The sequence below is a fragment of the Lygodium microphyllum genome, chromosome 19, assembly GCF_053477565.2.
Source record: "Lygodium microphyllum isolate KBCC chromosome 19, Lygodium_microphyllum_v1.1.10, whole genome shotgun sequence".
NCBI lineage: Eukaryota > Viridiplantae > Streptophyta > Polypodiopsida > Schizaeales > Lygodiaceae > Lygodium > Lygodium microphyllum.
In genome coordinates, this window is record NC_141153.1 from 115,931,562 (window position 1) to 115,956,882 (window position 25,321).

At 42.8% G+C, this 25,321-nt stretch overlaps 1 protein-coding gene across 1 annotated transcript in view; it reads left to right on the top strand.

The window, feature by feature from the left end:
* The first annotated feature begins 195 nt into the window (after nt 1-195).
* LOC148020296 (protein KINESIN LIGHT CHAIN-RELATED 2-like) overlaps nt 196-25,321 on the top strand; it is a 41,448-nt gene continuing 16,322 nt past the window's right edge. The window contains exon 1 of the mRNA XM_087700622.1: nt 196-2,631. Within this exon, the coding sequence (XP_087556748.1) occupies nt 461-2,631 (2,171 nt within the window). The 5' untranslated portion in view covers nt 196-460. The remainder of the gene's footprint in view (nt 2,632-25,321) is intronic.

The window sequence follows — 25,321 nt, forward strand, 5'->3', positions numbered from 1 at the left end:
ACAAGGTGCAATGACTAATATTAAACTCATCCATAATTTTTAAAAAATGATATCATAATGTTAAATAACTAAAAAGTGTCGCTCACTTTTTTTTTTTTTTTTGGTATGGGGTGTCACGATCGTTTTGCACAACTTTAACTTACACACGTCATGGCTATGATTGTTTTATCCTAACCTAAAGAAGCTTGGAAAACAGGCCAGTATTATTGACATTGAAAACTCTGAGGAATGTAGTTCATCGTTGCGCTCCTTCGCGGCGCGTCTCCGTGTTGCGAGCGTGACGCTGATTGGGATTGAGCTCGCACTGGCTACTCTAGGCCTCCTCCTCCTGGCATGCTCGATGCCTTGGTTCATCTCAGGTCTCGACTCTCTTCATCTCGTCGACCTGATCGATGACTGGTAGAACTCTAAAAGCAACACGCATCCCCAAAAACGACCGTTCCCTTCCGACCGGTCCACCATGATTCATGACAGGGCTTCTGTCAAGCTCATCCAGTTACTTCGGACGAGGGCTCCGTATCGCTCCGCCAGAGACATCCTCAAACGCCTCGATTCAGGCATAAAATCCAAATGTCAAGGAGGCCCTCTCAACAGCCTTTCGACCAATGCTTCAGAAACTGATGTTTTAGGTAGCTGTTTAGAAGGATATGCCTCCCCGGCGGTGTCGTCTTCACTCGCCTCCCACCAATGTCAGTGCTCCCTCGGCGCTCCCGCACAACAGCCGTTCACCAGGCAATTTGGCTGCTCTCCTGGTCCGACTTATGAGCTGGATGAGGCCTTTGATGCGGAGCCATTCAAGTTTGTGAGGAATTACTCTCAGCATTCAATTTCTGAGAACAACAGCACTCGTAAAACTTCCGTTAGAATAGAAGCCCCTAAAGCTGGTATTCTGGATAAGGAGGTCTTGAGGAAACGCCGGACGCAGCCTTTCACCGAAAAGTGCTGGATGCAAAGTTTGGGAGTAGGTCTCTATAGAGATAAACTTAAGAATCGCAGAAGTCTGCATTGCACAGCAGAGCCCCCTGATGGTTCTTGCAGTCCAAACACATCAGCAGCATCCGGGGGAACTGCAAAAGAGATTCAAATGCAGAAACAGAATTCATTTATGGCAGGGAAGAAGGCTCAACCAGCTGAAGGGGCACTTGAACATGGTGCACCTCCAGAAGACACTGGTGAAACAGATGAAGAGGGATTTGACACAGACAGTGATGATGAGCCTGATGATTGTGCTAATTGCTCACCCAGCATGACAGCCAAGATGAAGGAAGAAAGCGTTGAGGCTCTAGAAGCTTCATTAAGGGATTTAGAGGCATCCAAAGGGGCTGATGAACATAGAGTTGGTGCCACATGTTTGAGGCTGGCTCAGCTCTGTGATTCTTCTGAGGAAGATCCACTTAAAGTTCTTATGTACGGGGAAAGGGCATTGAAGCTTCTGAAACCCCCTGAGATTTCTATAGACAGGGCAATGTGCCTTCAAGTTATCGGAGCAGCCCATTACAAGCTGGATGATTCTGACAAAGCAGTTCCACTGCTAGAAGAGGCAGCTGCAATATTAGAAAAAGTGGGAGCTTCAGTCAAGGGACAGGAATTAGCAAGGTTGAAATATGCAGTTCAGGTTTATTTGGGGCTAAGTAAGATGTCCTTAGGGAAGAAAGCTGAGGCATTGGTTCATTATCAGGAGGGCATTGCTATAAATGAGAGGACACTGGAGCCTGGAAATCCTGACCTTGCCAAGTCCTATCTGCAAGCGGCAGAAGCATATATGGAGGATGAAAATCATAAGGAATCACTTAGTTTGTGTATGAAAGCACTACCAATCTATTTGAACTACTATGGGTCAAGTTCGTATCAGGTGGCATCCTTAAGGAGGCTTATTTCAGTTATTCACAATGATCTTGAAGATTACAACAAAGTTCTTGATGAGCATGAGATTATCAGACCCATTTTGAAAAGTTTGGGCAAATTTAAAGAGGTGGCCTCTCTAGATTTAGCCTCAGGTGAAGCTCTCCTCTCCCTCGGAAAGTACAAAGAAGCCATAGATAAATTGAAAGATGTCACAAATGAGGCTAAAGAAGCAAGTCGCTTCCATGGACATGCCTTGGTGTTGATTGGAAAAGCATATGCTGCTATTAAAGAGGGGAAAAATGCTGTTAAATACTGCAAGAAGGCTTATGACGTTCTTAAAACCAAGAAATATTCTTTAGAAGCTGCAACAAGCTTGAAGGAGTTGGCTGCAACCTTTGAGCAACTAAACGAACTGGAGCAGGCTGTGGCAGTTCTCAAAAGTGCCTTGGAAATATTTCAGCGGTACCCTGAGCATCCACAACCTGCAGCTGATGTTGAAGGTCAGATAGGGTTGCTGTATATTTTTGTTGGTAAGGTTAATGATGGATTGCCTTATCTAGAGAAAGCTGCAGCAAAAATCCAAGATATTTATGGGCCCCAAAGTTCAGAGCTATTGGCTATATACAACCACATTGCAATGGCAAACCTTGAACTAGGGGAGTTTTGCAAGGCATTAACAAAGCTAGAACCTGCTACCAGAATAGCAACTGAGCTCTATGGGCCTGATGACCCAAAAACAGTTCGAATCTACAACCACCTTGTCACTGTTTACTCTGGCCTTGACAGGTTGGTGATTCTGAGCACATTGATTTCTGAAGTCAATTTGTTTGTGCTTGTCTATCTTGGTTGTTTTGCAGCAATACATCCTATTGATGAAGTTTTAATGGTTAAATACTTAAGCTCTCCAACATGTGAGATTGTTGTTGGTTGGATGACTTTCATTGGTTTGACTTTTATGCTATAAGACTGTTGGATTATATTTGATAACAAATTTGTTGTATCTTTTGAAAATTCCCAAAATATTCCTTAAAGTTGAAAAATTAGGATGAGAAATCTTGTTTTTAAAATTATAATATATTTGAGTAGAGTTTACTCTAACCAATGCAAACGGTTAGCTTCTAGGAAGGAAAGAACAAGTATGTGGAGTGGTTCCTTCTTGGCTTGTGACCTAGTCTGCCTACTTTCAATTTTCTTGTCTTTCTACTTTCTTCCTAACCACAATCTGTCCTTCTTCCTGACTGTATTATGGATTTTCTTCCTTCCCACTTCTAATTTGGGCCTTCTTTGCTGTGTCCCTTCTCTCCATTTTGCACCCTCCTTTTTGACTCCTAGGAGTTGGCCTACAAGTTTGTTTGAATCTCCAAACTGGATAACGAAATCTTGGACTGAGTGAGTTCAAGCACTTGAATCTTTTTCACTTATATTTCATATCGTGGGTTCGTACCTGTCTCAAATCTTGGCACTAAGTATCATGTTCTTGCTATTAATTCTCAAGTACAAGCTCCAAATGCTTCTACATATGAAAAACAGCCTTCAGATGCAGTAAATGGCAATAGTAACATTTACCAGCATGCACAATAAACTGAACAGCAAATCAGCAAACAAATACCTCACAAACAATGGAGCTAGAATGCTTCCACACTGAAAAGAGGACACTTGTTAGTCCCAAACCCTGGTGCCCCTTGTGGTATTTCATTTACTGAAGGGCTCTCGAAATGGAGTATGAAATCTGTTGCTCAGCTCTTACAGATCAGTCGGGACTCCAGCAAATCAGCAAACAAATACCTCACAAACAATGGAGCTAGAATGCTTCCACACTGAAAAGAGGGCACTTGTTAGCCCCAAACCCTGGTGCCCCTTGTGGTATTTCATTTACTGAAGGGCTCTCGAAATGGAGTATGAAATCTGTTGCTCAGCTCTTACAGATCAGTCGGGACTCCAGCTTTATCTCCTTGACCTTGTCAGTTATTCCTTTCACAAATATTAGCCTTCTATGTGACAAAGCTGATCTCATGGCTATCTACTAGACATTAACATGCATCACCATTGATCACACAGCCGTATTAGTGATTGCATTGCCTGAAAACATTGCATGCACGTCTAAATTCGAAATTTGGAGGAAATGCATAGCAGCAAACTCTTCAGTTCTCTTTGAAAACTGATGTCTACTCTCATCTGGAGTCATTTATGACAGCATGCAATGGAAATTAGCTCTATTTAACCAAAATCATTGCTAGAAGAAGAGAAAGGATGGCATACAGTCCAGATCTGATCCAAACTACAAATCAATGCTAGAGATGGTAAGGGAAACTATCACATCCATATGTTTACTAGAATCAGTAACATGATGCTATCCTAGGTCCCACAATGTTGTCCTTGGCTGATCATGATGCTGCCCTGATGGTCAAACTGCACTTCCAGCCAGTGTTGATACTGATTCTCAGCTCTACATAGCTAGGAATCGCCTTCTATGCCTTGAAATGCTCTCTGTCAGCTTGATTGCATCCCAAAATGGCTCTCCTAATTTGCATGCAGGAACTAGTGGGAAGAAATCCCATGCTGATTTTTGACGAGAAGATTGTAAATGATTGTGACCCGAACTTCACTGGTAATTTTTGGAAAATGGTTTTTTAAAAGTTGGAAACTAAAGTGTGCATGTTGTCCTTAGATCATCCAGTGATTGCTGGACAAACAATGTGAGCTGTTTTTGTGAAGAAAACTGCTAGGGTTTGCAGTGAGGAAACACAAAGTGTATGACCACAACAGAAACACAAAGAGAGACACACAGACATAGAAAGTAAAACTCAAACCTTAAATGCAACAAAACTCAAACACAAACAGAAGAAGGGAGATAAGAACACAACTTTGAAGTGAATGAATACTGCAAATGAATGTAAGAGTGTACATATACTCAAGGGCAGAGCAGGGTGTCGGAGAATGACGTCCACCGGAAACGGATCCCAAGTGTTGTGACCATCAGTCGGAGTGACGGAGTGAGAGAAACACCAAATGCTGATTACCAGAGTGTGAGAAGACTGAGGCGACTGCAGAGGATGATGCTTGATGATGTGGGCGAAGCTGCAAAACGTGCAGTAGAATGTGAAGTAAAATATCGTAGTAGAACGTCGTAGTAGAACGTGGCAATAAAACGCCGCAGTAAAACACGGCAGTAGAACGAGGTGATGGTAGCAGTTGTGAAGGTTGGACCGCCGTGTGGTGGGAGACTGATGGCTGAGATCTGCACACAAGGGTGAGAAACCTACATGGGAGGGATAAGGCTGAATGGGGGCAGCCTGCCTATTTATAGATGTTGAAGGGTGCCCCAAAGAATTAGGGTTTTTGGGGGATCATTGAACTCTCTTGGACTGCTCCTTGTTTTAGGGTTTTTCATTAATTAAGTGTGTTTTGGGGCTGTTTAAGAATTGTAATCACCTAAAAAGCGTATTTTAGCCCAACACCTCCTCTCAGACCCAAAACTGAGTCGAAAGGTTAAGCTAGCCACTTTGATTTTTACTTAACCCAAGGCGTCCCATCCCAAAGCAGCAAGGGCATCAGACAAAGGGTACACGTCGGTTGCCCAGTGGCCTACCAAGTCTACAGAGGCGATGGTTATCTTACCAAGGAAGTCCAAGTAGTTATCCTAGAGAGGACAGGGCATCAGACAAAGGGTGCACGTTAGCTGCCTAGTGGCCTACCAAGCCCTACAAAGGTGGATGGAACTACATTGAACTTCTTTTTTTAAAAAAAGTGAAAGGTAAATTTTATGGGATGCGGCCGATTGAGTAATAGTGACCTAGAAGATGGGAGTAGGGAGGGTATACCCCACATATCACAAAACAGTATAAGCTTATCCATCCAATCGAGGATATCAATGATGAGGAAAAAAAAAAGATAAGGTATCCATGTGATGAAGGAGTATGGTGGCGTGGTGACAACAACTGCCGGTGGAAACAGCTTAGGATTCGCTTAAGTGGTGCTCTGCACAATGAGATCCAAAGTATGCTACATGTTGAAGAATGCTCATGCAGCAGGTGTCACTTGGACAATGTCCCTCGTGGGGAAATTGTTCACTTGTCCAAGTGCCCTAGTACAAAGATGATGAAATCATGCAATGCAAAGGGGAAGGTACAATGGGGGGGGGGAGGGGGAGAAGCCGATGTCGAAGACAAAGTGCTGAAGCCTGTAGAATACCAAGAAGGGTAGGATCCCTCTCTCAACCTGGATGTAGATGCCGAAGAAGGAAGAGCAGCCTAATGTCGGTCTTCGTGTGGTGTCGAGAGCCATAAGGAATGGAAGAAGATGATGAAGATGAAGTGGATGAAGCACCCCGCTAGAAGAGCAAGTTAGAAGTCACCGCCATGATATTATTGAGAGAGATGCTGCATGATCCACCTTGAGAGGGGAAACTGCTATGCTAGAAGAAGAGCAAGCACTCCTAGGATGATGAAACCATGAAAGGAATGGTGTGTATCCCCACGTCTCTAGCCCAAGTAGGACCAAAGCAATCTGCAAGTTAGCCCTACATTAAAAGATAAAACCCTACAAAAGAGATGAGAATCTGCTAGCATAGAAGTCAATGATGAGATGCTCCAAAGCAAAACATAATAGAGAGAAAATCTAATTGAAAAGACAATGCGATGAATGTGTATGTGTGTGAGTAAATGCAGCGGAAGACTTAGGAATGGAAAAGCTAAGGACTGACCTAGGGTATCCTAAAGGACCTAGAGACATGCTAGTCTAGGAAGGTGGCCACCATCGCATACGTCCAGTAGCAGGGCTCTGCCAAGGGAACGCTTGACGAGGTGGAGAGGAAGGTGAGATAGATGCATGAAGTGCAACGGGATCGGGACTTGGAGACCAATTAGCGAGTTCCTTAGGAGTAGCGAAAGAGATTGTCTGCTAAGGCTATGCTCAGACCATGTCCAACAGCAACAAGGGGCGCTGAAGGAGCAGAAGGCGTAGCCTCACTAGATTGTGCAATTGCAGCGGTTTGCTGAGGCTTTTTAGGTGGAAGACCTTGGGCCTTGGAGCGACACTCCTCGTCCACATGGCTTGCTTTCTCGCAGTGTGTGCAAAACTGGTTTTTCTTAGGGAGTTGCTGCTAGATAGCTGTAGATTCTTTGGTTCCATCTGAGGAAGAGGAGTCACCCTTTGATTGGCTTGCCTTTGCATCTTGCAAGTTCTTGCCACTATTGGTTTTCCCTCTTGAAGAAGAGGCAACCAACCCCCTTTGCTCTGAATAAGGTTGTGATGAGGATTTCTTGTGGACTTGATCATGCAGCCTTGTGTAACGCAAGAATTGACACTCAAACTCGTAGAAGGTTGGCAATTGAGGTTGTGAGATGATGTGTTGAATGAAATTGAAGTATTTTTCGGCAACTTATTCAAGAAGAACGTAACCTGATTGTCGTTTGACTCTGGAGAGCCAATTGTGGCGAACTTGGCGAGTAACTGCCTATATTTAGCCAGCTCGACTTTCAGATTATCCCCTTCCTTAATAGAGAACCCTTGAAGCTCAAAGGCGAGATTGATACGCCGAGTACGATCTTGGGCCACATAGCGGTCGAGAAGGTGACTTCAACGCTCTGATGTGAGTGGGAAGTGCTGTAACTGAGAGCGAAACTTAGGAAGCAACTCAACATTGGCTGTGGCATTGCAGGCTCTCCATTGATGGATGTAGTTAGGGTGAGCTAGTCGAGGGTTCGGCATAGGCTCTAGACCAATGACTAGGTCCCAAAGACCTTGAGACTCAAGCACTTGTTGCATGAAATTCGACCAAGTGGTGAAATTCGACCCGTTAAAACGAGTCTTATTCGTGAAGGCATTCTTGGTCGTTGCAATAGGAGTGGTAGTGCACGGAGATGCGTAGTGGGGGAAAGGGTAATGTGAGTAGGATGGGGGAGTATACACTTGGGAATGGGTCCCAGAGTGTCCACTAGGCATACGGTGAGTGTGCAAGGTGGATCCATAGGTAGGGATCGGCTGATTAGGCATGGGCATGGGAGCCACGAGTAATCCATGGTGGGGGTGGGATGGGAACACGTGGAGCAAAAGATGGAAATCCCTGCGTAGGTGTAACCCAAGGTAAGTGGGATGACGCACCATAAGCTAAGGATGGAATCCCCTGCGTCTGAGTGGTCATGTGAAAGGTGAATCTGGGGGTAGCGAGGGGGATGTCCAACACAACCGTCCCAGGTGCAATATGTGCTCATTTGCGGAAAGGTGAGAGACTGTGTTAAAGGGGGGCATTCCCCTAACGAAGTACCATGGTGCAAAGAGATAGAGAATGGGGTAGAGAAGGAGAAGGTGCTAGGAGCGATGGAAGATCCAACCCCTAGTGTATGTGAAGCGGGTGTGGAGCGTAATCCGAGATTTTGAAAGGATGAAGAGAGATGATCAAGGGTGGAGATAGAAGAGGGTGGGATGGGAGGGAAGTGAGAAGTATGTGTTGCATGCTCAAATGAAACAGAAGCTGTTGATGTACATGAATTCCGTCTGCTTCGTGAGTCCCCTCTATTAAAGCTCACATATCCTAAGCCATCTGGATCCTGCACTTCAAAAGGTGAGGGTTTTGATTCATTCAACTCAAAAGGGTTGTATGAACCAGACACTGGACCTGACTGAAATGATGAAGATGGGTCACGAGATGCTCCAAATGCCATATGTCCTCCATGATCAGAGAGGCGGCCAGGCCTCACCAACTGGTCCAAATGTGGTAGCAAAGCTTGTAGGAGGGGTGGAAACATTAGTGTACTTGTTGCGATAGTACTCCTCAAAGTCCTCTGTCATGTTAGTGATAGCTGGACTAGGAATAGAAAAGGAAGGTGAAGGTGAAAGTGGAGTGTCGTCCTCCTCCTCACCAAGTCCATAATGCTGTCTCAAGGCCTCTAGTGATGGAGAAGCTTGATAGGACATCATAGGAATTGGAGATGAAGGTGTTTGGGACATTGTGATTCGGTTACGAGTGGTATTGTGTGCCTCGCACAAAGACTAGCTCTCCACAATATCCACAGGATACTCTTTACAAGAGCATCGACTCTAATACCATGTGAAGAAAACTGCTAGGGTTTGCATTGAGGAAACACAGAGTGTACGACCATGACAAAAACACAAAGAGGCAAACACAGACAGAGAAAGCAAAACTCAAACCCTAAATGCAAAAACTCAAAACTCAAACACAGAAACTCAAACTCAAACAGAAGAAGGGAGAGAAGAACACAACTCTAAAGTGAATGAATACAAGAAATGAATGCAAGAATGTACAGATACTCAAGGGTAGAGTTGTGTGTCGGAGAGTGACGTCCATCGGAAACGGATCCCAAGTGCTCTGACCACCAATTGGAGTGACGGAGTGTGAGAAACACCAAATGCTGATTACCAGAGTGTGAGGAGAGTGAGGTGACTGCAGAGGATGATGCCTGATGATGTGGGCGAAGCAGCAAAACGTAGCAGTAGAATGCCGTAGTAAAATGCCATAGTAGAACGCCGCAGTAAAACGCGGTAGTAAAACGCAATAGTAGAACATTGCAATAAAACACGGTAGTAAAATAGGGTGATGGCAGCAGTCGCGAAGGTTGAACCGCCACGTGGTGGGAGACTGATGGCTGAGATCTGCAGACTAGGGTGAGAAACCTACACGGGAGGGATAAGGCTGAATGGGGGCCGCCTATCTGTTTATAGATGCTGAAGGGTGCCCTAAAGAATCAGGGTTTTTGGGGGACCACCGAAACTCTCTTGTACTGTTCCCCTTTTTAGGGTTTTTCATTAATTGTTTTTTGGGGTTGTTTAAGAATGCTAATCAGCTAAAAAGCGTGTTTTAGCTCAATAGTTTTTTGAAAACCTGAAAGCACGCTACAATGGTCTTATGGACATCCTCTCTTGACAACAACATTCAAAGATGCTAGGCAAGAGAACAAGTGATGCTAGATGAGTCAATGATTTAGAATGCTTAGTGTATTGCAACCCTAGGAATCACAAGTCCAAGGAGCAACTGGCTTCTTTTGACATAGCTATGAGAGTGCATAACAAAAGCTCATGAACACAAAAGGGAAAGGAGAGAGACAAGGTGAACACAGAGAATGAAGGAATGAAAATTGAATGATCTGAAAAAAAGAAGGCTGAATATGGGATTGCACTGATCAGCCCCTGCATGTTGCTGGTGTGCCTCAGTGAGGTTGTAGAATGGATAGTTGAACACTGGAACTGTAGGCTGAGAATAGGAGAGTTAAGACATGTTACAGAGCTGATGGCAGGCTGTTTGAAGTGACAGACAATAGCTCATTAGTCAGCCTAAAGGGGAGTTTCCATAAAAGAAGACAACAAAGCTACCACATAAGAAATGATAGCTGGAGTGTAGACAAGCCAAATGAGATGCAATGAGGCGCTAATAATGGGTAGCATTTGCAAAGGAATCGATTGCTATAGAAAGTTTGGACTTTGGTTCCATGGGGCGAGGAATAGGCTTACAAGAAGCCACTTAATTACAGCAATTAACAAAAGAGCATAAACTGAAATGCACACTTAACAATCTTGGATAATAGACACCTTGTTGGCCCCAAAATTGGCGCCCCTTTTGGTATTTCTTTAACTTGAATTGCCAATGGATTAAGTATAAGCTGAGATTTCACAATCTCCTTTGCTAATCCAAAAGCCTTTTGCTGTACAACTGATCAACAAGCAATCCGGGCCAATTGCCCCTTGATTTTCATCGAGGACTTGCACTAATGGAACCACCAACTAGCCGAATGTTGCCCCAATTCACAATGGATGAGCTGGCATTTGAAATCCCTGACAATTCCTTGAATTTAAGGTGCTGATTTCAGTGTACGATGCCCTTGATTGATGGCACAGGTCCTAAGGTGGCTACTAAACCCTAATTTATGCAGAAATTTAGGGTTTATAGCAGAATTCTTGCTGCTGTCCACCAAATTTGGTTGCGTTCTACTCCAAATGGCTGAGAATTGTTGAGATCTTTAGAAAATAAGCTAGAGAAGGTGAGATAATGCTAGAGAGAGAGAAAAACTAAGTTTCCTCGTGGGAAAACCTCTAAAAATGTTTGTTGCCCATTGAGATCAGCCAAAATGGCTGTCACTTGTTTCCTAGGAGCACAAACACTGTTGTCACTTGCATTAATCGTTGTCGCTAGCAGCCTCCGCTGCTATAAATTCTCTCTTGCTACTCTTGACCTTCTTGCACTAGTTGGTATACTCCTTGAATGAGCCTCTCCATTAGCCCCGAAAACGTTTTCTTAGTTGCATGGGTATTTTTGCCAAGTGGCAGCCTTCTAATCCCGTTTTCTAGCAATTTTTAGTCAAATTAATTTCAGCCCTTCTAACTATGCCCAAAATTAAATGTGTCGATCCATATTAAATTGGCTAGGCCATTTGCAACTTGGAGTGGTCCCCAACCTCAGTTGACCCTTAGCATGCCAATAATTAATGAATTAATTTCTAGTCCCTAGTGTCACTATTGACACTTAATGGCCAATTAACTGACATTGACACCAACTAACAACCAAAGCCCAGCTAGCATAGCTTGTCACAACTTTTGCCTTCGACATCTACTGACTCCTTGGGGTCCTTGGCCTGTTACCATGAACTAACTGCCATGTGCATCACATGTGCTTTACAACCTTGCACATTTGATTATTAAATTAATCAAATGTTATAGCAAGATTAAAGCATCTCAAAAATTTATTGTCCCCATGACAGATGCCATGCTAATACCAAGCTCTAGGGTCTTGCTTCAAGCCATAGATGAAAGTAGAGGTTTGGCTCATGATCCAGGTGTTGGATGCCATGCTTGAGGAAGAAGCGGTCTCTATGTTGATACCAAGCTCTAGGGTCTTGGTTTAAGCCATAGAGAGCCTTACACAAGCCATACATATAGTCCTTGTCAGGCACATTCAAAGTTGGAGGGTGGTCCACATAAATCTCCTCCTATGAGACATTATAGGCCATTGATGATGATGGTGTGAGAGTGGGCAACGGAAGAACACAAACATGGAGAGAGAAGGGAAGAGAGAGTTTGAAGAGAATGGAAGAAGAGATATGCGCTGAACTCCAAAGAATGTTGAATACAATGTGGACCGATCAGGCGTCTCAAAGTGTGTGTGAGAGCATTGGATCAGGCTGATGATGGAATGTGCATTGGATGATAGAGGAAAATCATCGGTTGACGGAGAGTGCTGAAAACCGCAAAATAGAATTGCTACCAATAATTAGGGGGACTGCTATGAATAGCAGGCAGCCCAAAATTTGGCCGACTTGATTTCCTGAAAGCTGGCTGGCCAGCATTTAATGCTGGTTACTTGCATAAAAAAGGTGAAAATGCTGCTTGCTGCCCATGCAAACCTAATTGCCAGCATTTTGGGTGTGAATGCAGGTGTTGGCAGCCTAAAATCAAAGTGCATTGAGTTGGGTAAATTGACAGTGAGTGTGAACACACCTAAAAATTGTCTAATACTGAAATGTGAGGATGCCACCTCTATCAGAACACATAAAATGATTGACATACAGAATGTTAGAGCTCCTAATGTCCTTCTCAAACTCAAACTAAGGCTTATAGGTAGGAGATGGCTGTGCATGACACAAATGATTGCTAACACTGCCTCTTAGATCCTAGATGTGGTTGAAAGGGAAAGAAGATAGAATGGATTCATGGGTAACAAAAGGAGTGTCAAAGTCCATCAATGTAGTCTGTTGGTGAATATTGCCCCCCTTTGAAATGGATGGGGGATATGAGAGAACCATCAGAGGAGATGGTGGGGGATGGGATGGAGCTTGTGGGATGGGTGGTGCACAATTGGAAACAGGTGTGGCAATGGAAGATTACCTAAGAGGGCCTTGATAATGGAAGTTGAATGGAGTGTGTATAGCCCCCTCTTTTGCCAACCTATCTCAAGAATGGCTCTTGTAGAAGAATCCTCAATATAGACGACCTACTTAGGGAAGATAGCCCGAGCACGGAGTCTAGAGTCCAGTAAGGCCATGAATTGAGAGGACTGGGAAAGCCCAAATCTGGAACATGTAGGACTTTAAAAAATGCCACACTTTTTGTGCTATTGACATGTAAACAATCTTTTCATAGTAAAATGAAATCCTAAAAGGCTTAACCGTCATAGGAAGCCCTAATCCTAATGTCACCTAGTATCTAGGAGACTAGAGGCAATGGTTGTATTTAATGATAGTTTAAATGTCTAGGGAGTGTGGATGATGGATCAAAGGGCATCAACACATAGCTCATGAGATGGCTTACAAAGTCTCCTACATGGAATGGGCGGATTGATCTATGAACAATAACAAAATCCTAGAAAATGAAAAAGGATATAAGGTCATGGTTGAACAAGTTCATCCAAGTGGACATAGCAACCTATGATAGTACAAAGTATGACAAATAATGGAACAAATGGAATCAAGTTCAAGGCTTGCTGAAAGCTTGGAACTTTGTTTGATGAATAACATTCGTGAAAAGATTTGCCAAGTTGTATTTAATGGATACATAAGGTAACTCTAGATCTCCCGTTGACATCCGCTTAGGGACATAATGGTAATGAACTTCTATGTGCTTTGCGGACATGGAACATTGGGTTCAGAGCAATGGTCAAAGCACTCTAGTTGTTAGTGTAGATAAGCATATTAATCATTCAGTGCACATGGAGGTCCACAAGTAACTTGTAGAGCCAAATACACCCCATTATGGCTATGAACATTGCTCTATACTTAGCCTCACAACTAGAAGTAGCAATTGTGGTTTGTTTCTTGCTGAACCAAGAAGCAAGAGATGTGCCCAAGAAGCAGTTGCCACTATGAGAGATGCGACTTTGAACATTGAGCCTAATCACTATTTGAATATCCATGCAAAGAGAGTGAAGAATCAGCCTTGTAGAAAAGGTCAAGATCATGGGTGCCTTTAAGATATCAAAAGATGCTTCATTGCTTGCCAAGGAAGTACTAAAGGGCTGAGCATGAACTTGCTCAATTGGGAGATCGCAAGTTAAGATTAGGCCTTGTGTGACGTAGATAGCTCAAGCATCCAACAGCCTATTGATATAACGTAGTGTCAAAAGATCCGCTACCATCATTAGAAGTGAATTTGAAACTAGGGCCAAGGGAGTAGACTTGGATTGTGCCATATAAGCGCTGAAGAAGTTATAAGCGTTGAAGAAGTTGTCCAATATACTTGGATTGTGCCATGATAATACCCCTCTCAATGGTGGCAAATTGGATACCCAAGTAATAATGAAGTAGATCAAGCTTTGTTATGGCAAAGATTTGCTATAAATGAGCCTTAAACGTTGCAATTTGACCAACATTGGTCCTAGTGACAAGCATGTCATCAACATATTGTACGATAATAATAAAATCAGATCCCTTGATCTTGTATAAAAGGACTAGCCTTTGTGGGGCTATTGTGGAAGCCAAGATGTAGGAGATCAGAATATATGCGAGAGTACCAAGCCTTTGAATCCGCTTTTAGATCATACAAAGCCTTCTTGAGACAACAAACTTTGTGCTTAGAGCCTTGGACTTCAGATTGTTTAATTCTTTTATGCTCGTTCATTCTCTATTAGTTAATCGCACAGTTAACTTCACTTGGGCCAAGAGTGGTATTAGAGCTAGGTTACCTTTTTTGCCATTACCATCACTCGCGACATTTGCCACTGACTATTGCCATTAAGCTCCTCTTATTGGGCTGGCTGCCTTATGAGCCATTGCTCCCATGCCAACTCTGTTTTCTTTGTTGGTGATTGCACACCTAGTGTTGCCACCTCCACTCGCCATTGCTAGTTGTTGTCAATGTCTTCATTTTGTGTGCTTGATGTGTAAAGCGTCTTTATGTAGTAAAATGAAACCCTAAATGGCTTAACCATCATAAGAAACCCTAACTAAAACTCCAACCCCAGTGTCGCTTAGTGTCTAGTACATTAGGGGCAACACTTGTATATTAATGACAATTTAAATGTCTAGGGAGCCAGGATCATGGATCAAAGGGCATCAAGGCATAGCCCATGAGATGGCCTATAGTTTCGAGGTCCTATTTTGCTTGTTTCATATTGCTATGCAATGTAAATATGGTAGAATTTGTGCTTGTAGAAGTACGTTTAATCAGAAAGCATTAGATGAACACATGAATGCGATATATAAATATATAATGATAAGAATCTTGAGATACAAGATAAGAGACATGTGACTAGCCCAAGAGGGACTAGGGCCGAAATGGCCAAAGAACAACTTTTGTGAAGGGGTAGGGTTTGTGGCTAGTTTTGGCTATTGGGGTTCTTAAATAAGAAGCTTTATACTACACGTACAAGGTAAGGTTGGGTGTGAGTAGAGGAGTTGTTTGAAGGTTACATGAGTTGCATAGCTTTATTTTTGATGATCATGTTATCTCTATCACGCCCACCCCAAAGGTCTGCTAACCTTCATGATATTTTTGCATCCCTCTGGTTCAAAGTGTGGACTTTCATTGTAGATACCCATCCTTGGAAGCACAGGCTTAAGAGTTGAGGATTTGAGTTGTGAGAGGCTAGGAGGACTCAAAAACCCTTATTTTTAAACCCTCTCTTACTTTCAAAACTTTGCTTACTTTTGCATGGTTTTCTGTTTGTTTTTTGTGGGAAGGACTGCTTTTATCATCATGACCACTTTGCTTTTGTTGGAGCAATAAGCGTAAGCTAGCCCAGCTATGGATTTGGTAATGACCAAGTTAGTCAAACATGGGAGTTGGGATGAGTTGCATATGCAGTTTTATGTTCTCTTAGTGTGTGCTCTGGGGTCTCTGTGGGGTAGATTATTGTTGCAAAATGGTGTCTTATATGGTCATCTCCTAAATGTGGACCTTAGTTTTGAGTTAGATGAGGATATTAGGAGCATTGACAGAGTCTGTCTGATAGTTTCTCTCTCCGAAACATTCTAGGTGGAGGTCCTTCCTATGTATGGCTGGGCAGCCTAGTTTACTGTTTTCTGAGCAGATAGTAGTGCCATATGGGGACATCTCTCCATGGGGGGCAGTATTAGGCTCAGCATTAGTGACCAGACAATTGGATTTTTACTTGTCCGGACTGAACTTATTTCAGGTTGGCTGGTTTGCTGGTCAGCCAGTTTCTCATGCTCGAGTATTTATGACTGCCCCGGCCCCCAACTCTACCATCTTCAGTTATCTTTCAGGCAGCCCTCATCATTTTGCATCCAACCTCCTGAATTAGTTTGGTGCTCTCATTGATGCCCTGGGCTGCATGTAGGGACCGTATGTTCAGTTTCAGTTAGTTTTGTCCCTTCCATTCCATTGCATTTCTCCTGTCTCCATCTTCTCTCCTCACTCTATGTTCTTATTTTCCGCTGCCCACTCTCACATGGTACCATTCACCACCGTGGGAACCGGATGTGACTGAAGTGGAGTGTTTTTCCCAGCTACAGACTGTTGGGTGACATTATCCTAGTGTTGCGGAACTGCATTTCTATCCAGTCGAGCATTCATGTGCTGTGTTTTGAGCAGGCCCAGTCTCCAGGAGCTGCTTTGTTGTCAGAAGTGGTGCAACAATGGAAGCGTAAACATAAGCTATAATAAACTGCTGAAACACAAGACGAGAGAAACGGAAAGAAAGAACACAATACAAATGAGAACTCAGATGTATGCTTGGGAAATGGAATCCATATATCAGATACAAGATTGTCGCATACAATAGTGAGTCATTGGCTGTGTGGGCATTGGCACCGGCTCCTCTCTCCACGGGACCTCTAGGTGGTGAATTGACCAACTGAGGAGGAGGAGCCCAAAATAAATAGGCACAAATAATGCCATAAAATATGTCAGGTCGGCCAGCATTTAATGCTGTTCGACCAGCAATAAATGCCAAATATGACCATAAAATGACACAATAAAAAATGCCTAAATAACCTAAATAATATGCCCAAGCCTCTGTAGCTCAAACTCACACATGAGTTGACATATCTGCTAACACCCTCTCTCAAATCATGGGTGATCTGATACAATATAATGGTACAATGAGAATGAATCAAAAACCATACAATATAGAACCACCAAGTAGAACAATGGATACCCAAGCAGTGGGTGATCAAGCCACCACCAAGTTGCCTCGGAGAGAACTTGATGTTGATGTTGATCATACTAGCGCTTGAAGATAGAGAAGATCATAGTAGCTCTCAATGTCTATCAACAATGCCTCTAATGTAGCACACGTCACCATCTTTCCACCAATGTCGTAGCGAATAAATGACCATGGATCTCCTTCCTTGCCTAAAACTGCCAAAGTGTCCCCTCATGTGAGCTCCAAACAAAAGGCACCCTCTCTCTGTCAAAGAACCAGCCCATCATGAACCTGGATGTCAATCCTAGCTCTAGGATTTGTACCTGCCAGACTTCGGTCGATGCGTCAGGGATGTCCCTCTCTGGATCCTGTGCATCTGTATAGAAATATAGGTGAGGCGTGACTGCTCCATCTCACCACCTTATCACACTTCCTCTCTAGTACTGGAGAGTCGTGAGGGATGACCTCATCACCACCACTAGAAAGTGGTTGAGAAAAGGGCCACCAAGCCCTTTCCACGATTCGAACATGATCTTTGCCATTTTATCCTTTTCATAATTAGATATAGGGTTGTCCTTTGCACTGAGTTTCAGATATGGAGGCAATGGTATACCAATTGCTTCCTCCCCGTTCATATTGAAATGCTACAAAATCTTGGATACATACTCCTGTGGTGACCGATAAATAAGACCTTTCGATCTGTCCTTGAGTATACGCCTGCCAAGAATATGATTCGCTTCACCAAGATTCTTTATATCAAAGCTACTATGTAGATTTTGCTTCGACATGTCTAAGGCATGAACATCCCTACTACCAATTAGCATGTCATCCACACACAAAATCAGTATAATAAGGCTGCCATCTGCTACCTTCTTGGTACACTTGACTTCTTTTAAATCCTTGAGATTGCATGAATGTATCAAACTTATGATACCATTCACATGGTGCTTGTTTCAGCCCATACAAGCTTTTTCTGAGTTTACATACCATCTTTTCTTGCCCCTTAGCCACAAAACCTTTTGGCTGTTGCATATATATGTCCTTATGTAGATCACCTTCTAAGAAAGCAGTCTTTACATCCATGTGTATAAGTTCCATATCCTCACATGCAACTAAGCCCAGTATGGTTCACAAAGTAGTAATTTTGACTATCATCAAAGTCAATTTCATGTTCCTGCTTGTTCCTTTGCATAGAAACATAAAACGGCCGGAACGGCCCCTCGGCACGCGGGATCTCCGTCCCTGGCACGAAGCCATCATGGGACGCGTTGCAAGTCAATGGAACGTTCCCTGTCCTGTTTCAAATATGGAACATGGTAGGGAACTGCGTTCCTTGTGTGAAACGGGACAGGGAATGCCACATGGTATCCACTTATCTTCGGCCGCCCATTGCTTCTACCTGTGATCGTCTGCGACTCTGCCCCCAATTGTTTGCCGCGCGTTTCCTGCTTGCTATTCCCGCCCCCCGTGACTAGTCCGCAGCACGACGCCTGTCCCTGTTCTCCTGTCAGTGGCCAACGCGCCCCCGCCCCCTCCCCCCCCCCCCCCTTCTTCCTTCTCTTCACTTCTCCCTTCTCTTCCTTCTTCTCCTCTTCTCTTGAGTTTTCCTTCTTCTCCAAGTTCCAAGTTCTTCATTCTTCTCCTCTTCTCTTTTTTCTTCACCCTTTTCTCCTTTTTCCTTCTCTCTTGACTCTTGAGCCTTCTCCCTTCTCTCGAGACTCAAGTTCTCACTTCTCTCGAGCCATTTTTATTTCAAATATCAGCCTGAAATGGCTTCATCTTCCCACCCCACTTGTCGGGGGCTGGTGGTTGAGAAAAAAGATCTGATGATTGGTCATGGTGGGAAGACGTAAATGCTGACCGCCCATTGAGTGGTGGAGGATCTCGACCATGGACTTGCAAGCTTTGCCCATACAAGCGAACTAGACAAGGGAACTAGTAGAGCAAATAAGGTAATCCATTGAGCCAGCATTTGTATTTCGAATTTTTATTGATTTTAAATTTTCAAAGTTACTTAAATATTAGAATATGGAATACCAATTGCCACTTGTTCCGTTTTATGCATAATCAAGTTTGAGCTCATCTCCTATATGAGCCAAATTCAGAGGTACAGTTTTGATCGAATGTGACCTTGGAGAAGCAAAGGAAGCTTCGTGACCATGTAGTAGGTCAACAAGCTTATCTTGCATCTAGACCACAACATGTTGCAGTTAACCCTGCAACTTTTGTGATACCATTCCCATCAGATGTGTCTAGAGCAGGGTCAATATCAAGAAGTGCTACCTCCACACCTACTGCAGGCATTGCATCGGCTATGGCATCAACAACGCCACATGTTGCGCGTAGATAGAGCACACTTGATGCTAGTTGGGATCCCAAGAAGAAGGAAGAGGTGGATACATCAATGGTATGCTTTTTTTATCATGACCACATTCAATTTCGTGTAGCCAGGTCAGAGTATTTTAAATTGATGTGCAAGAAGGTTGGTGAGTATCGCCCCTCGTATGTATCTCCATGATCAGAGACTTTACGCACCACTTTGCTCGACAAGGAAAAGCGCCTTGTTGAGCTAGCAACAGTGACTAGAAAGAGCATGTAGGCTAAAAATGGAGTTTCGTTGATTGGTGATGGTTGGAGTGATACATGCAAGCAATCCATTCATGGTATGGTTGCTTATTCTCGTAGGGAAATGTATTTCATATCTTCACATGACGCATCGGGGAGAGAAAAGTCAGTAGATGTACTTGCATCAGAGTGGGTTAGAGGTATCGAGCTTATTGGCCCAGAGCATGTTGTGGGATTTGTTGCAGATGGAGAGCCCGCAAATAGGGTCGCAGGTGCTATTATCCAGCAATATTATCCGCATATCACAATTTCATATTGTATGGCTCATTGCTTGAACAACCTACTAAAGGATATTGGTAACCTATCATGGATTGTACCTGTCATAGAGCAAGGAGCTCAAATGGTTAGCTTTGTTTTGAATCACCAGTTTCTTTGCCATCTCTTCTCTTTGCGGTCAAAGAAGACACTTTTAAAGTCCTCTGATATCAGATTTGCCTTTAACTTCTTGATGCTAGGTAGATTAAGAGAATGCAGTGGTGCCTTGAGGCAGTTATTCATCATCATTGGCAGATACTCCTACAGGTATCTTATGCTTGGAGAAAGCAAATAACTCCACTTTTTGGGATGATGTAAAGCGGATAGATACTATGGTATCACCTATTGTGCATTTATTGAGGGTTATGGATGGTATGTAACCTTGCATTGGCAAGGTATATTAGGCTATGGATAGGCTGAATGAGAAGTTGCAGGAGTTGGCACCAAATGATGAGGCGTATGAGAAGATACGTCATTTAGTTGTGATGAGGTGGAACTCCTATAGCTCACCCATGCATGTAGCTGCATTTGTTGTGGATCCTGAGTTCCAGGGCAAGGTTTAGGAGAATGATGCTGAGGTTATGGATACATGGAGACTTATATTGTCTCGTCTAGTGTCTGATCATGGCACTAGACGAAATATCAGAGATCAGCTTTCATGTTATAGGACCTTTCGGGGCTCTTTTGGTTGTGGGGATGCACTGGAGGATCGTTGTAAGATTGGGGCAGCTTTGTGGTGGGAGGACGATGGTTCGGATGGTCCTGAGTTGCAACAACTAGCCATCCGTATTTTGAGTCGGTCAGTTAGCTGCTCTTGTTTGGAGCAATTGTGGAGTATATATGCTCACATTGCTTCAAAGAAGAGGAGCCGTCTTGGTGTGGAGAGGGCAAGCGATCTAGTATTCGTTAGTTCTAATTTGAGGATGTTATGTAATAGTATGACAACAAAGCCCGATTCATTCATAGAGTGGGAGATGCAGCAAGAAGAGGAGACACATGCTAATGTTGAGGGAGATGCAACAATTCATGGTACACATGATGATGAGGTTGGCACTTCAGGAGTAGCTAGAGCAGCCTCAGATCATGATGATGATCTTTGATTTAGTTTACTTATGATGAGTCTCATGATACATGACACATGCACATTGTATATGATATTATGATCATTGATGACTGTGTGACACTTGGGCTGTTGTGCCATGCCGATATTATATTTGTACTTGCAGTCTTGCAGTTGCCCTTTGGGCTATTTTGGCATGCCGCATTTTGCTTCAGTCTAGAGATTAGACTTTATATTTGTAGTCTTTTGTGGGGCAATGAGCATGTTCTTTCAAAGATTAGACTTCATATTTGTAATCTTTTAAGTTTTTTGGCAATGGGACCATAGACATGTTCTTTCAGCTTGGACTTTAAAGTTTAGTTCATTGTTCATTGTTTTATCATTTATGGCATATGTATTATGCATTGTATAATTGAATAGCTTATCTCTTGAGCCTTGTAAGTTGCAATTTAATTTCTAATGAGTAGTTTTAGAATGATGCATGATATCTTAAAGTTAAAACTTAAAATGATTTGTCCTTGTGGATTATATACCTTGGTTTTAACACTCCAGAGTCCACATGGATTATGAGTGAAATATTAATTTTTTTTTCATGAATTTTAATTTTTTAAATGCCGTTCGCGTTTCCTAGGTTTGGCGTCCCCGTCCTTGTCCTTGTTCCTGTTCCCCGTTTCATGTTTCTATGATCCTTTGGCAACAAGCTATGCTTTGTACTTTGACAAGGACCTAGAGGCGACCTTCATCTTGTAAACCCACTTGCATGGTAGGATTTTCTACCCCTTAGGCAAATGCACCAAATCCCAAGTACCATTTTTCTTTAGAGATTCCATCTCTGATAGTATAGCTTTGTGCCATTTCTTATTGTCCTCTCTGTCCATTGCTTCCTTAAGGTAGTCTAGTCAGCTTGTTCGACTATATTATGAATCTTCTCTAGTCGACCAAGGAATATTTTAAAGAATATTCTCTTTATCATCGGATTGAGGAAGGGTTCACCACAATTTGTCAACATGACATAATCAATAACATAATTCGTACCACGAACAAACCTATTTGAATGTTTTGTATTTTTGGTCAACCTACGGACCCAATGATCAATGTTTGCTGGTTGGTCAGCCTACAAATCTGCATTAACAGCTTGCTGTTCAAAAGGTTCAGCATGCTATCCTATCTGTTCCAGGTGTTCCAATGGCCATTTTCTTGTTGAAACTGTGGTATATCATTGGTAACTTGTTGATCAATTTCAATATCATTCCTTGCATTTATTGTTAGAATTTGCCAATTCTATGGACAGTGCCCAATGTTTTAGTCTTTAGTTCTTTTTTAGTTCTTAGTGTGAGCACAACTAAAGTTATAAGTTGTCACCACTCTTAGAGTTAAGAGTTAGAGTTAGTTAACTCTAGTTGAATTAGAGCTAGGTCTATCTTAGACCTATCTTATACCTTTCATTCTCATTCTTTCAGTTCAGCAAGTACACTCTACTCTTTTGCTTCAACAAATCTCATTGTCTCTCTTTTCTCTCCTCCATAGCTGGCTGTCATTTTCCAACATTTGGTATCAGAGTAGATGCTACGCGCGGATTTAGTTCAGCCACTGTCAGTCGGTGCTGCTTGGCCTAAGGTCTTGTTGCTGTTAGCCAGCTCTCTGTCCAAGGAAAAGGACGAGCTGCTGCTGTTTCAGCCTGCGCACAGCCCTACGTGTAGTCCTATGCGCAGTCCCGTATGTAGCCCGCATGTAGCCCGAGGAGCTACTGCTTTGGAGGAGCTGCTGCTGTTTTCAGCTTTGCCCCTTATTTTCTCACCTGCTCGCCATATTCTCAGCCTTGCTTGCGATTTTCTGCAAACCCTAAAAAGTGCAGAAACCCTAATTTTCAGATTTGGGTTTTTTTTCAAATTTCTTCAATTTCCCATTCATTTTGGCCATCTCTTTCCGATCCTGCTTTCCAAAAGTTGGGGCTTTTGGCAATTTTCGCTCCTGGAGTTCAAATTGACAACCAATTTGAAGAAATTTCACAATTTCTTTGACGTTCTTGCCAAAAATTTTGTGGCTTTTACCCGATTTGCAGTCCCACATGCAAATCTTTATTGGAAATGTTGCCATTGCACAATTTCATCGACATTTGTGCAAGAAATTTAGGGCTTTTTATCCTAGAGGTTCTGGCACGCATCTCAAGGCAAATTCCAGCTGCTGTTTGTTGTTGGCATGCATTCGGAGGTGACATTATTGCAAAAATTCGAGCTGTAAGTTACAAATTTCTTTAATTTCTTTGAAAATTTGAAAGAAATTTGGGGCTTTTGCTCGACATGCATTCCAAGGCAGCAAACAAGCGGTACAACAGCATTTAATTGCTGTTATAGTCAGATTGAGCAGAAAATTTTTGAAAAATTATATAAGTTTTACTAAGAATTGGCATTAAGTTGTTGTAATTTGTTCTTTTGAGGGCACGCATTACAAGGTAGGTGCGGTATAGTAGTGCATCACTGTTATTTCTTGGTTGAGTGCTGATCTAGGTCGAATTGGGCACACTTTGGCATTTGTGAGATAGTTTTGTACTTGTTTCATGATCCCGATGGGATTTTTTGGTCTTTGAGGAGTACAATCTATACTTCAGTAGAGAAGTATTTGGCTGTAGATTTTTGTCAATTACTGACAGCATGGCATGTTAGGGGACTAATGATTAGAGCAACATCCTTGGTGTCCTCACTCAGGAGGACAAACTTCATGGATCAAACTACCCGTTGTGGAGTTTTATGGTCCGCAACCTTCTCGTAGCGAAGGACTTGTGGGACTATGTTACATGTGATTTGCAATGACCAAGAGGTCTTGCATCTCAAACACCTTAGCGTAACGCTAGAGGATAGGTTGTTGGTGTTGTTGCCCCTCCTCCCCCTCCTATCGAGGATTAGAGGAGATGGGACTCAAAAGATGCATAGGCACTTTCTGTGATTGCCTTGTCGGTGAAAAGATCGATCATTCCACATATCCGGTCCCTCAAATTCAACATGGGATGTACTTGAGCGTATGTTTGCAGCACATAATGAGGCTAGAATATCTTATCTCTGTAGAGAGTTTGCCAATGTGAACATGGATGAGGGTGATAGCATGATAGATCACCTTACTTACATAAAAAATTTGTGTGAGCAGCTACTTAATGTGGATGAAATTATTCAGGATGCTAAATTGGTAAACATCACACCGAACTCTCTTCCAAAGTTGTATCTTGGTTTCCACACCTCTTTGACGTTGTCTTTGATGGGGGGGGGAGGGGGGGGGGGCGAGCAGCCCCTTATATTTGTGGAGTTAGAAGGCCTCTTGTTGCTAGAGGAACAAACTTGGAAAAATATTGCATTGTGTTCACGAGATGTGGCTATGCTTTCCAAGTTCAAAGGCAAAGAAAAAGTCAAGCAAAATGCAAGAAATAAGCAAAAGGGTGATGTTGGACAGCCATCAAATAAGGCTATCCAAGACATAGAAAATTCTAAAAAGAAGGGGAAATGTCATTATTGCAAGAAGCTAGGTCACTATATTTATGAATGCTGTAAGAGATTAGTCAAAGAGAAGAAAAATGACTCTAGTTTGTTGGCTATCCAAGAGACATCAACCAGTAAATCTACTGATGGCGATACTTCAGCCAAGTGTGTGGAGGAGGACTATGCATTTCTGACTTGCAATTATGATTTTTCAATGACTGATTTAGTATTTAATGCTATTGAAATGCAAAAAACATGGTATTTTGACAGTACATTACTTCTAGGAAGTGTTTGTTTTCCTCTTTGTATTCAGCCCTTGCTTGGGAGTGTGTTACATGTGCTAACAGCAACAGTTATGATGTTTGTGGTATTGGAACAGTCACTATTACTGCTGCAGATGGTTCTAACTTCATGCTTCTAGATGTCTTGTTTTGTGCCTGGCATTACAAAGAACTTGTTGTCTATCTCTGCTTTTAACAAGCATGGCTTTCAGGTCAATTTTGAGGATGATAAATGTATTGTCAGAGATAGGGAGATGGATTATGCGCTTAGGCTGTTCGGGACCATGTATAAGGGTTTGTTTTTGTTGGATATCTATGATGCATAGTCTCATGATGCTTTGGCAGCCACTACTCTATCGCCCGCTATACAGAATGCGGAGCTATGGCATGCCCGTGATGGACATATGAGTTTTGGGAGCTTGATGACCCTTCAGAGGTGTCATATGGTAGATGCATTGCCTCCAGTGGAGACTCCACTTCCTTATGCATGCAAAGGATGTATTTTGGTTGGGCAAGATGCATAAATTTGCCTTCAATAAGAATGGTGCAGTGCGTGCTGTTTGGAAATTGTAGCTTATTCACTTTGATGTTTGTGGTCCCATGAGGCACTTGGAGGTCATCTTTACCTTGTTACATTTATTGATGACTACTCTCAGTATACATGGGGGTATGGGTGGAAAGCAAAATCTAATGTATTTATGCATTTTAAACATCTTGTTGCCAAGCTTGAGGCTGAAAT